Here is a 12,574-nt window from a genome sequence, read left to right on the forward strand (position 1 = left end):
CTTATTTCTAGCTTAGTTTTGAGTTGCAGTACTGACATTCTAGAGCCTTTCTTTGAGTGTTCTGGAAAGAAACACATTCAATAAGTGTCTTTAAATAAACTGACACTTAGCAAAATTTCAGCTGAAAATACACACAGCATAGCTACATTTCTAACAGCTAGCAAACTGTCAGGAAAGTTCATGAAATTAAAAAAAAAAAACCCAAACCCAAAAAAGTTGTTTCCCAGAAAGTTAACTCTTCGTGCAGAGTGTTGGAGGTTATTTGTATTAGCTTCAAAAGCCATTTGGCCACAAGCAGCAGTGAACACCAAAAAAAAAAAAAAAAAAAAAAAGAAAAGAAAAGATGTTTTTCTATGTTCTTAGGAAAAGAGCTTAGAGATATTGGAGTCAAGAGGGGTCACTGGATTTAATTTAAGAGTAAATGGTAGATGAGCACCTCTAAACTGAATTATTCTGTCTTCTACAATAGTCTGTATCAGCTGATGGTCTATATAGAAACAGGCAATGACAGCACACCAAGAGGAACCTGCCAGCTGAACAGTGATTTTGTTTGGTTTTTTTACCCACAAATCAAGTAGTTCTTAGTAAATAGCAGGCATAATTTTAGCACAAAAGTTTTTTCAAGAAATGTGAGATTGGAGTGGTTTTATACTCTAAACACTGGCTGGGAGAATTTTGGCTTTTAAGACAAAATTAATATTTTACAGTTCTCAGGGCATCATAGTGGAAAGAAAGTTCTGACATGTACAGCTATTAGGGAACTAAAGCTCTTTGGGGAACTAAAGCTCTTTGCAGTTGTGACTAAAATACATAGAAAAATGTAATTTTCTTAGAACTTGAAGGCTTTGAAGAAGGCAAGTCCTGCTCTATATAGACAAAACACTACAGTTTTTGTGGAAGATCGGTTCCAAATTAAGTAAGGGTTAATTAGTTCATGCCTTGGAGGTGGTAGTGAGGTGACTGAGCTTGTTAGTAGAAGCACAGACAAATCACCCAGTGTTTAAAATGGCCTTATTTTCCTTGAGTTTTCACATTCACTAGCCTGGTTTACATACCTCTTACTGGAATTCATTGAATTTAGAAAAACAATGACGCTTGGAGAAGGTGGTATCAAAAATTTTGTCACAAAGTAGGGGGGGAAAAAAACGGTTTGTTGGTAGTTGCACAAAAATCAAGTGTGAAAATGCGCGGTTCCAGCACTAACGGGGTGTTCCTTGGTGGCTTTGCAGCGAGCCCCACGAGTGCAGCCCAGCTGAGCCTGTCCAACCCCAGCATGCTGCGCACCCACAGCCTGTCCAACGCCGACGGGCCCTACGACCCCTACAGCGACACGCGCTTCCGCAACAGCTCCATGTCCCTGGACGAGAAGAGCAGGACCATGAGCCGCTCCGGCTCCTTCCGCGATGGCTTCGAGGAGGGTCAGTAAAGTTCCCTGCGGCTGGAAATGCTCAAAACGCGGCGTTTTCACCTGAACTCGGCGCTTTTCAGTTCAGCACAGGGGGCGTTTCAAACACGGCTTTCTCCGTGTGGAGCTCTTGGTGTTCGGTAAAACCTTAGTCCTAGTCATGGTTGTTCTGATCATAGAATCATAGTGTTGGAAGAGACCCACAAAGATCATCAAATCCAACTCCTGGCCCTGCCCAGGACATCCCAGCAATCCCCCCATGTGCCCTAGAGCATTGTCCAAACATTCCTTGAACTCTGCTGTAACCACTTCTTCGGGGAGCCAGTTCCAGTGCCCAGCCACCCTCTGGGGGAAGGGCCTTTTCCTGATACCCAACCTAAACCTCCCCTGAGTCACCTTCAGGACATTCCCTCGGGTGCTGTCGCTGGTCACCAGAGAGAATGGTGATGTTTATTCAGTGATTGTTTTGGTCAGACACGGGAAATAAGTGTGGTACCTAGACCTTGACTGTTCAAGAAATGGCCTAAACACATCGTGTGCTTCATTTTTAGTCCTCTCAGAATGAGTAATTCATGCTTAGAGTCAGCGCATTAGTGTTCCTTCAGTAGGGGTACTCTGAACTTGCACCTCCACAGTTCTGCTTGTAGCATAGATAAGTGATATCAGTTGGACTGTTTCTGTCCCAGTAATTTTTCCAGTATTTAATCTGTACTGAAATTATCTTTGCTTTTCATTTCTGCTGAATGTCCTGGCTTGATACAACAGATCTTCCCAAAGAAAGGAATTGAGTAGTTCTTTGAAACATCTAGGCTTGTCTTTTTAGTGCTTCATTATCTTTTCAAATATGTAACCACACCTGATAAAAAGAACCCAAGTAAATATAGTAAGACAAAGTACTTACCTATAAATGAATATTTAGTTTGGTTGCTGCTGATCAGGCATCCTTGTGGCTGCAGCAGGGGTAGCTGTGAGCACACATTAAAATCCTCAAGCATTGCACATTGAGAAGTCAGGCATGGAGTGGTTCACTGAAAACTCTTCCAACATTAACTCTTTGAGTCTTAAATCTCCTTTCTGGCAAGGGTTGGGAGCTTGATTGTACTTACAGGCCACACAAGCCTTTGATGGCTCTTTCCTCTGCTTCTGAAGACCTGCACTTACTCAGCCCTGTTAATACCAGTGCCCCCTTGCTGGTGCTCCCCAAGAGCCAGGCATGCATGGGAGCCACACTTCTGTGCTTTGCAGAAGCCTTTGAGACCCACAAAATGCCTTCCTAGAGATTCTGGTTATCCTGTCAGGTTTTTTTGCCATTGGAAGAGGTAGAAAATATATACTGGATATGGCTCTGAAAAGATTCATTAATTAATTGGTTACTGAATTTAATCAATCTAACTTCAGTACATTTAATTATATTTTTGAGGTTTGTGGCTGAAGATCTTTATTAGGGGTTGAAAATTATTAGAATAATGCTGTAGGGCTAAGAGCTGGGCTGTTGCAGGAATTAACCTTCATTTGTTCTCAGAAGGCTGAATTATCATGAGCAGCCAAAGACTGCCAGGTGCTCAGTCAGTCGAGTTCCATACTGTGATGCACAGTCATGCTCTTACTAAATTGTCCCCTAATATAGTCTGTGAAGGAATTTGAATCACTGCATCTGTGTTACACTTCAGTGATTTACTGAAGGAGCTACTGCAGCAAAACTTACTTGGGTTTTATTGGAGACGTCCTCCAAAAAATTTAGCCTTAGTCTTTTAACTGTGCTCAAGATTGCAGCAAAACCGTTTTGGCACACTGGAGGTTAAATTCTCTCTTGTAGTTCAGAAATTCTTGTCCAGCAGAGAGGCTAGTTTGGATAAACATTTAACAAATATTGCATGTTTGAAGACAAACTATTAAAGAAAGAAAGGAAAATTTGAAAAGAGTTAGGTGAAATGTTCTATTAAGTGCTTTTTACTTATTTGAAAAAGGTAATAAAAATGAAGTCCAAGAAATATCGATTAAGTTATGGACTTGAAAGTAGCTGGAAAATGTCACTTTTGTATCTGAGGAAGGAATTTGACCCTACAATGGACATGCTGAAGATCCCTTTCAACTTTTCCTCAATTTTTCACACCTAAAAGGATAATGATATTTTACCAGATGGGTTGAATGTTTAGTTGTAGTCTCAGTATTTTTGTCTTCAGGAAAAAGGTCTTTCATCACTTCCCTGGCTGTAGAGAAGGCAGGAGTCACCTGCTTATTAGTTCCTGCTTATTTTTCAGGGAATCACAAACTGTAAGTGATCGAGTGGTTCTGAACATAGCAGAGATTTGCCTTCACCTTGAGAGACTAGATTTAAAAGTATTATAGAAATTTAAATTTGTGGTTAATGAACAAGTTGATTTTATACAGTCATCCAGCGTCAATGAAGGATAAATCCAGGTCTTAAATAAAGCTTACCAATGTACTTCTTAATTACTTCCTAGCACATAAGATTACAAGAAATTTGTTTCTCATTAACTTCAGCAGGGCCCGGATTTATTCTTAAAAGCCTTTTCTTCTCTTGTCTCTGGGTGTGAAGTACAGTCATGTTCTCTCACAGCACAGCATGTAGGTGGGAAGGTTGGTCAGCCTTGCAGTACATAACTCTTGTGGCAGACAGGGTTTCAGGCTGTGGAGATGGCAGCAGGAGCAGCCTCCAAACTCTCCAGAGCTTCTTGGGGAAAAAATGCAGCGTAAAAATTGAGTGGCCTCTTGGCTCTCCAGTTTCCCCACTTCCCCAGCCAACAGTCTTCCCTGGGAGCTGGGCTGCTGCTGGCTCCACTCTGATCCTCCAAGAGAAAAAAAAATTAAATTCATTATCGTTGGGATATAAATTGTTATTCCTTTTTGTGCTACTGACTGCAACACCAGTTGTTCTTTCTGCTCTCTGGGCAGATGATCATGGCTAGAGCCTTTCTTTTCTAACATTAAAAATGATACGTGCTTGCCTGTGCATTTACAGTGCTTTAAAAGAATAGCTCCAGACCAATTTGGGTTTGTAGGCTGCGTGCAGATGCATGCTGGCTGCAAAAACCAGGAATTGCATTAAGAGCATAACTGCCTTCAGGCTCCTAATTAAATAGCCTTCAAGTAGCCATCTGCAGATACTTTAAAAAGAAATTGCACAAATTTATGAACTCCCTAGCTGTCCTTAAAGTGAGAAATCTGAAATTATGTACACAGTCAAATGATGCATTTGAGTCACTGTTCTTGGAGGAATTTAAGAGCCATGTCCATGTGGCACCTGGGGACATGGTTTAGTGATGGCCTTGGCAGTGCTGGATCATTCGTTGGACTGGATGATCTTACAGGTCTTTTCCAACCTTAATAACTCTATGATTCTACATGATGGTGATGTTTCATAAGGCAGGAGTAGGATTCCTAGAATTACATGTTCTTTCCCTTTTTTTCTCATTTTGAGTGTTCTTTCCTGTATTAAAGTCCCAATGTGATCTTACAAATTCCAGCTGATGCTAACTCTACGATGTGTGTGACCAAATCCATGGTAAAGGTTTCTGTTTCCTCTCTGGTGAGCTGGTATGGCTCTTTTTTTGGTTACATCTCTATTAGGAAAAAAACTCACCAAGGAAGAATATAGGGAGGCAGACCAGAAAATAATATTATATTATATTATTTGTATGAGTCCATTTGTGGCCTTGTGCAATATTGCCTCACTTTGGGCTTTCCATCTTAAAAATCTTAAGGGGAAAATGCAAGTAAAGGAAAATGAGAAGAAGATCTTAAGCGCAGAACATCTGTGATACAAAATTAAAATAGGAATCTTCAGCTTGGAAGATGATGGCTGAAGGGAAGGGAATTTGGTTTGTTATAAAGAGATTGGTTATCCATTCTTTCTCAGAGCACAGCAGTGTAGAGACACTCAAGGAACTCACTGATTCAGCAGCAGGTCTAAAACAACTGCAAGGAATTACATTTCTAAACACAAGAGCATTTTTTGTTGCAGACAAAATGTGTCAGTGGATTCAGCAGCAGTAAAGCAAGTTAATGGTACAGAGGTCACAGCAGGCCAAATGATGTCTGACTGCAGTTTCCATCCCTGGAATTTCCATCTCTGCTGATTCCCAGAAGGTGCAAAGATGTACCTGGGGAATAATCACTGTGTATCTGTCTCCTCTCTTCATTCTTTTCAGTAAACATGGGCTGTGGTTGCAGGCAGGGCTGGAGCACACCATTAGGCAAAGCCTGAGTCTGACTCACACCACTTATTTTTATGTTCTTGGTGTAGTATAGTCCTTAATGCCTAACTAGAAAGGTCATTTTAATTGAAAATATGATTACCCAGCGAAAGCGAATGGGTGTGAGGTTTTTTGTACTTTCTTGTGGGTTTTTTAAATTGTCTTAAATTCCTTCAGAAGCCAACTTAGACCTTGTTTACTTCTCTTTCCAGTATTGCCTTAGGATATAATGTCAGTGGGAAAGCAGAACCCATTTATTACGAATGTAGAATTGCAGTAGGTAATTCAAGCAAAATGGCAGCTTTTCTAAACTTTTTTTTTTTTTTTTTTTTTTTGGCTGGAGGATTTAGAAGAAAGAAAAAAGTGATTTTATGCTGTTTCATATGATCTGTGTTCAGTTGCCTGAGTTTTGAATGAAAGTTTCAGTTCAATGCATTTTGTTTCTAAAAATAAAAATAAAGGAAAAGTAATTTTGCATGTTTCAGTAGCAGAAAGAATAGCTTCAGGTACTTTTTTTCAACAGTGTAATAAAGAATGAAATTATGTTATATTTGTATGTAAATCCTGATGCCTGAGTGATGTAACAACCTTGAGAATCACAGAGTAGTTAGGGTTGGAAGGGACCTCTGAAGATTATCCGGGCCATCAGTGTATATGTATATCCTTTACTGAATTTAAATGCAAAAATTGCTTGAAACCAGTCATTTTCCAGCAAGTTTTGTAGCCGTGTTTTCACTGTTAATTTCTCTATGGGAGAACAAATTTTGCCTTGCTAAAACAATATCATTGCTTTAAAGAAAGGCAAGAAACCCTGCAGGGAAAGGGAATGTTGGGCTCATTGATGCACTGATACAGCTCCCTTAAGTCAGCAGAGGGAAGGTACAGCTGCATTCAGAGACCAATTTACAGCCCCAAAATTAGACAATGTTTTTTTATCCTGGGTCCTCCACTTCTTCTCCTGGAGCATCTGGTTACACACTGGAGCTGGGTGTTGTGATCTTCTCAGGACATCCCCATCTTGGTCTGCTGCTTAAGAAAACCAACAAACCCCCTCAATCTCATCTAAAAGTGAAGATTAAATACTTAGATTTATTTTTGTAATCTCTTCTGCATTTCTTGGGTTTTTTTTTTAAATCTTGAGTAGACCTTTTGCAAGAATTTTAAGATACACTATCCAGAGAAATATTTATTTCTCAACAGATCTTCATCAAAACTTTTTTTACCTTTCTTGGCCACACCTCATTTTCCCAAGTATTATGAGAATTTCAAAACAGCTTTGCCAAATCCAAGGTTATGGATCGTATCACCTGGCCTTGCATTCTTCAAAACTTACCTTATTGATGCAATAATATAATATAATTAAGTTTAGGATGGATGATGAAATTTGTGAAAGTATTTCTTCAGCAGATTGGTGGTTGACAGTGGATGATTTATGATGATTCCACTCTGTGGTCAGTGCACTTATATTCATTGTGTTTCTTTTCTTTCCTTTAGTGCATGGTTCTTCTCTCTCTTTGGTGTCCAGTACGTCATCTATTTATTCCACAGTGAGTATAATGAAATGAAGAGTTTATTTATTAATCAACATTATTGAATTGACTGGTCTTACTGTGCTAGTTTTGCCATTCAAGGAGCAGGAAAAAAGCAGTTCTCATTTGACTGTGTTCTGGATGCTAGCTAGGAAAGGCATGTTTATGTTCATGAGGATGCCTGTGGATATGTAGCAATATCCTCATTAAACACAGACTTCCATGGCCCAAAAGCAGCCATTGATTTTTTGAGTCTGTAATTTATGCTGTGCTAAGTAGGTTTTGCTACAAAGTACCTCAGTAGATATGAGGAGATTTGAACTTCATTACTTAGAGCATCCCAAAATTAGCTGAATAAAGTCACCCCATCCTTACATTAATGATTTGCTACTAAAGAAGTTTCAGTCCACTTTTTAATGCACAGATACTAATAATTCTAAAAAAGGCCATTTATTCGCTGTGCCAGTAACACTTTCTCCACGAGTAGGCATTCATTTTGGTTATCTGATCCTAAAATAAGGCTTACTGGAGTTTGAAAATACATGGGAGTACTCAGAGCTTCAGGTTTCTGTGCTTGCTGCACAAGTGGCTCCAATAGTGTGTTTGGATGGGTGTGATTTTCCTGGTGGCTGGTAGTGGACATGTTTACTTAGGAACAATGGAGTGTGTGACTTCCTACCGCATACTTCTCCTTAGCTGGTAACTTTGGTTAGAAACAGCACATAGTAGCCACAATTTGATCATGCTGACCACAGTGGATGGTCAGTACATCCACTTGGCATCCTCACAGCTGGCTGTGTGTCCTGAGTTTTTCATCACCACACTGCGTAGGCAGCACCCAAGCAGGAGGAATTTCTGAATTTTTTTTTCACATCACTTTGGAATGCAAAAATGTGACCTCCTTCCCATGGAGAGCTGAGTGTGGGATGAAGGGAATTGCCCAGGATCAGCCAAGTTCTGTGGCTGTCCTGGTTCTTCAGAGCCTCATACAATCCCTTATGGACAGAGCCAGGACTTCTTCCCCCTTCCACAATTCAGATCAAAGGTGCACCGGTCAGCAGGCTGGGAGGTGGAGCCCAAATTCCTTCCTACAGAAGGAAGTACCTCACCAGCAGCCTATTTTCTTTTTCTTGAAGAGTAAATAAATTAGGAGATTAAATTAGACGGAATATGGATGTGGGAATCCAATATCAGGAACTCACACTAGAGTTTTTGAAACACCAAAAGAGAATTTGCATAAATTTGTCAGGCTGGTTATGTTGTAATATCCTCACGTATTTCCTTTTATTTTACAGCCTGAAGAGAAGTGCCAGTCAGAGGTAAGAGCACATCCTGTTTGACAAGCATAAATGACACTCTGCACTGTGTGTCGTGCTGTTTCGTTTCTCCTTGTTATGATGCACTAAAGTGCTCTCTTAAAACCCACAGATTCGCAAGCTACGGAGAGAATTGGATGCATCCCAAGAAAAAGTGTCAGCTCTTACAACTCAGCTGACTGCTAATGTGAGTACAGCTCTGAGAACAAACATTAACCTAGGATGCATTTAATGCAACAGTTACCACCCAGGTTTTTTAAGTGACAAAAATATCTCATGTGTATAACATTCGGTTTGTATTACTGAGGTGTTTAAAGAAATAACTGCATGCATGTGTGGGACATGTCCAAAAATAACATCCTCTGCCCTAGTAAATTACCTTACACCTTTCTTTAAAAACAGAGTTACAATATTAATTTGGCTTTCTATGTATGTAAACCATCTTAAGGTCCTGAGAAAATCATTAGAGACAGGGTCTTTTTTTATAAATACTGTCTTGCTTTGACATGTGGATAGGATGAGATACAGATAAAGATTATAAGTGGTAGGAATAAAAGTTAACAGAAACTTGGACTGAAATGCATTATGTTTTTCTCTTGCATAAAGGTATGGGTTAATGGCAGGATAGATAATAGTGGCATAAGGGGCTCTGGAAGCTAACTTAAAGTTAAGTCTAAAGAATGGAGATTCCTGACTTTTTCTCAATGTAGACAATACTTCTGCTTGTTCCTTTCAGGAATTTGAGGGATAAGTAATTTAAGACATTCAGGGAAAAAAAACAAAAATTGGAATCCAGGAGGTGTTGAGGCAATACTGTATTGACCCCGAGCAAGTTTATTTGTGTGTTCTGTGCTGCAGTCACAGATAGTGGGAATCCGCAACACAGAAGCTTGCAAGGAAAATAAGCAACTCTAGAGTAAATAAGCTGCAGATGAATAGTCAGCAGATCAGATCATACTGACATCCTGGTTTATGGGAATGAATAAACATCTGAACATGTGCTGCTTGAAGGGGACATTCCTGTCTGTCAGCTCTCTGAGTAGGGGGAATGCAGAGCTTGGGACAGTAAAAGGACAGATTTCACCTGAGCAGTAACACAGGAAAGGTTCAAGAGGAAATCTGTGCTGTCTACTGCAGGCATCACAGTGCTTCATCCGGCTTGAAAATGGAGCAGCAAAACCAAGAACACAGTTATAACAGAGAAGTCAAATAAAAGGGCTTTGACTGCATGGAACCACTTAGTTACTGTCCCAAGAGGAAAAGAAAACAATTTAAACATCTTTCAAAAGTTAAATCTTAACATTTGCCTGTCAAAGACAAAGGGGATGGATACACGAGTTGGTTTTCCCCCAGAGGCGTCTTTTACGTGTGAGAAAGGGGGACCAGATTCTCTTGCTTACATTTTTAATGATGTTGTTAAATAACCCAGCTTGTGTCCTTCAAACAAAGAACTTGTCAGCTGAGCAGCTCATTTGGCTCTGCCTTGGCTTTATTGCACTCTCCTTCACACAGTTCAGGGTCACTGGGCTGGTGCTCAGCACAGGCTTGTCTCCAAGAGCAGGGAGCAGCACAGGCTGCTCATTGCCTGGCCCAGCTGCTCTTCATCTGCTCAAGAATTTCTGTGTGGTTACTATCTCTCTTTGTAGAGAGCAGTTTTTAATGTACACTCCTTTATTTTTTTGTTTGGATTGGGGTCATTTGGGTTTTTGTGGCTTTTTCTTGTGGGCTTTTCTCAAAAAAAAAAAAAAGTCAGCGTAACATTTATTATTTTGATAATATTCCATTTTTGGTTAGTTCACTTTGCTAAAATTTTGCAGTGTTTTATTCATGCTATTTAAACTTCTTAGACCTGAGCCTCCCCCTGATTTGTCCATAAATTGACACCAAATATGTTGGTATAACTGTCCTAGTATTAAATTCCAGTCTCTAGCCACCTCTTTTCAGAGAATGTGCCCTTTTTCCATGTGAAAGGCTAGGTCTGTTCCCAAAAAGATTGAGATTAATAAATGCTGTTAGTTAAGACACTTGGACATTTCCTTTAGACATGATTCCTTTAATAAATGGCAGTTAAAACTTAGACAATTCAAATTAATCTCTTCAGTTTACAATTTTTTTCCTGAATTTCCATGCATAGAGACTGCAGTTGTTGATGCTTCTCATGTCATCAAGGGCATGAATTTGAAAACATTTTGCTCCAGCTATAGAAAGTGAAGATACATTTTTTTCCATAGCTCACTGAACAATTTCAAGACAGGAATAATTGCAAGATCCGGTTTTGAAAGAGCAACTGCTTTTTAAGGCTCAGGTCAAAGCATTAAGGGTTTGTATCCTGTTACTAATCCATGCAGTCCTGCTTGCCCATTTATTTTCTGCTTCTGAAAATTATTGCTGAGGATCCCTGAATATCAGCTTTGTTTTTCCCTGTTCATCCTCCCCAAGAGAAGCTGTGCACTCTCTGTTTTTAAAATAAATATTTAGATTTTCCTACGTGTGTAGTGTTAGGTTTTGAATTACTTTTTGCCATTTTCTCACAGTCTCAGCTCTGCTTATTTTCATAGGGGCTGATGGGAATGAGAGCTGCACATCCCCATGTTATTGTACTGCTCATGTTTGTTTTCATTGTGAATGTGAGAACAGTTCTTTAGGATAAGTCAACTGTGTGCTGCTGCTGAATGAGTCTGGAGTAGCTCTGTGAAAGGTTTTGCTATTTTGTACTTTTTGAGGTGAGAAAATGTCCTTTTCTCCTTGGAAAGATTCCAGTTTTACTTGTCACTGTGCATATAGAATTATTTTTCATAGATAAATAATACTATTGATTTCTATGGTTAGTGTAGATTATTATGGCTAATGGGACAAATATATATTGAAATATGCCTGTGATCAGTTATGTGTGCACATGAATACCCATAAAACAGTGCCATGTCATGGCTCTAGAAATTCAGTTTCTTAAGTTCTTTTCCATCTTCTCATCCTACTTTTCCTTCCTTTTGCTTCTCAGTCATTTTCAATTCCTAGCTGATGTCTTTCATGTAATGGGCACTGATGTTCTCCATGCTTCCTGAGGGAAAGATTCAACATTCTTCTCCCAAGAAACACAGAAAAATTATTTTCTCTTTCCTTGGAAAAAGAAAAAAAGGGTAATTGGCCAAGCACCAGGAATTCTGGCTGATATGTGGCAAGTTGACCTTGGTTGGAAGCAAGGTGCACTCAAATATTGGAGAAGTCTTTGAGTTCTATGCAGGTATATCAGCTGCTAAAGCATCTCTTCTCCTGTTGGGAGTGAGAACCTCCACCCCTGTGACTGCCAGTATCTTTTTGCCTTAATTATCCACAAGGAGAATAGTGGTTTAGTTGGAGGGAAGTTTCTGCCTGACTTTTCTCTGTAGAAAAATTTGCTATACGTTTTATTGTTGGGAAGCATTTCCATAATGTGTGCTCTGCTCATTTGATCTTTTCTTAGCAGTGTTGTTTTCTCTGCACCATTTACACAACAAACAATGCCATGCACTGAGTGGGCCAATTAAATACCTGCAGAAATACTCCTTTTTGGGGGAAGAGAACAAACTCCTCCTGTGTGGTTTGATTTCAGGCTCACCTGGTGGCAGCGTTTGAGCAGAGCCTGGGGAACATGACGATCCGACTGCAGAGCCTGACCATGACAGCAGAACAAAAGGTAAGCTTCAAAAGGATTTGGGAAGTCTTCATTTCTCTTTGCAGCATTGTTGCTTGTGCTCCTTCTGTAGTTGTGTGGGGGAAAAAGTCACATACACAATTTGCCTTAGCTCCCTCATTTGTGGTGACAGAGTAAAATGTATTAAAAAATGTATATAAAACACTCATTTTCTGCACTGGGATTTTGTGGCAACTGATCAGGTTATTCCTATAAATTGCTGTTTTGGACACAGGTCTTTAGTATTGAATATTTCTGTAATATATTTCATCCCAATGCATCCTGGACATGGAGAGAAAGACCAAGAAGAATACTTACAAGACTGGTAGCACTGGGTTTTTGGACAGTATACTTGAATAGACATTATTCCTGCATTACAAAATACATGCATTTTTTTGAATCACAATACCCAAGCTGTTTTGCACCCTTTTGAGGCT

At 39.6% G+C, this 12,574-nt stretch overlaps 1 protein-coding gene across 15 annotated transcripts in view; it reads left to right on the plus strand.

Annotated features, from left to right (window-relative positions):
• The window catches only part of NAV2 (neuron navigator 2), a 371,496-nt gene that overhangs the window by 337,920 nt on the left and 21,002 nt on the right, over window positions 1–12,574 (plus strand). For all 15 annotated transcript variants that reach the window (XM_069016444.1, XM_069016446.1, XM_069016442.1 and 12 more), the window contains 5 exons: window positions 1,230–1,418; window positions 7,117–7,169; window positions 8,447–8,470; window positions 8,580–8,654; window positions 12,057–12,140. In XM_069016444.1, coding sequence (XP_068872545.1) covers window positions 1,230–1,418; window positions 7,117–7,169; window positions 8,447–8,470; window positions 8,580–8,654; window positions 12,057–12,140 — 425 coding nt within the window. The remainder of the gene's footprint in view (window positions 1–1,229; window positions 1,419–7,116; window positions 7,170–8,446; window positions 8,471–8,579; window positions 8,655–12,056; window positions 12,141–12,574) is intronic.

The sequence above is a fragment of the Aphelocoma coerulescens genome, chromosome 5, assembly GCF_041296385.1.
Source record: "Aphelocoma coerulescens isolate FSJ_1873_10779 chromosome 5, UR_Acoe_1.0, whole genome shotgun sequence".
In the NCBI taxonomy this organism is placed as follows: Eukaryota; Metazoa; Chordata; class Aves; order Passeriformes; family Corvidae; genus Aphelocoma; species Aphelocoma coerulescens.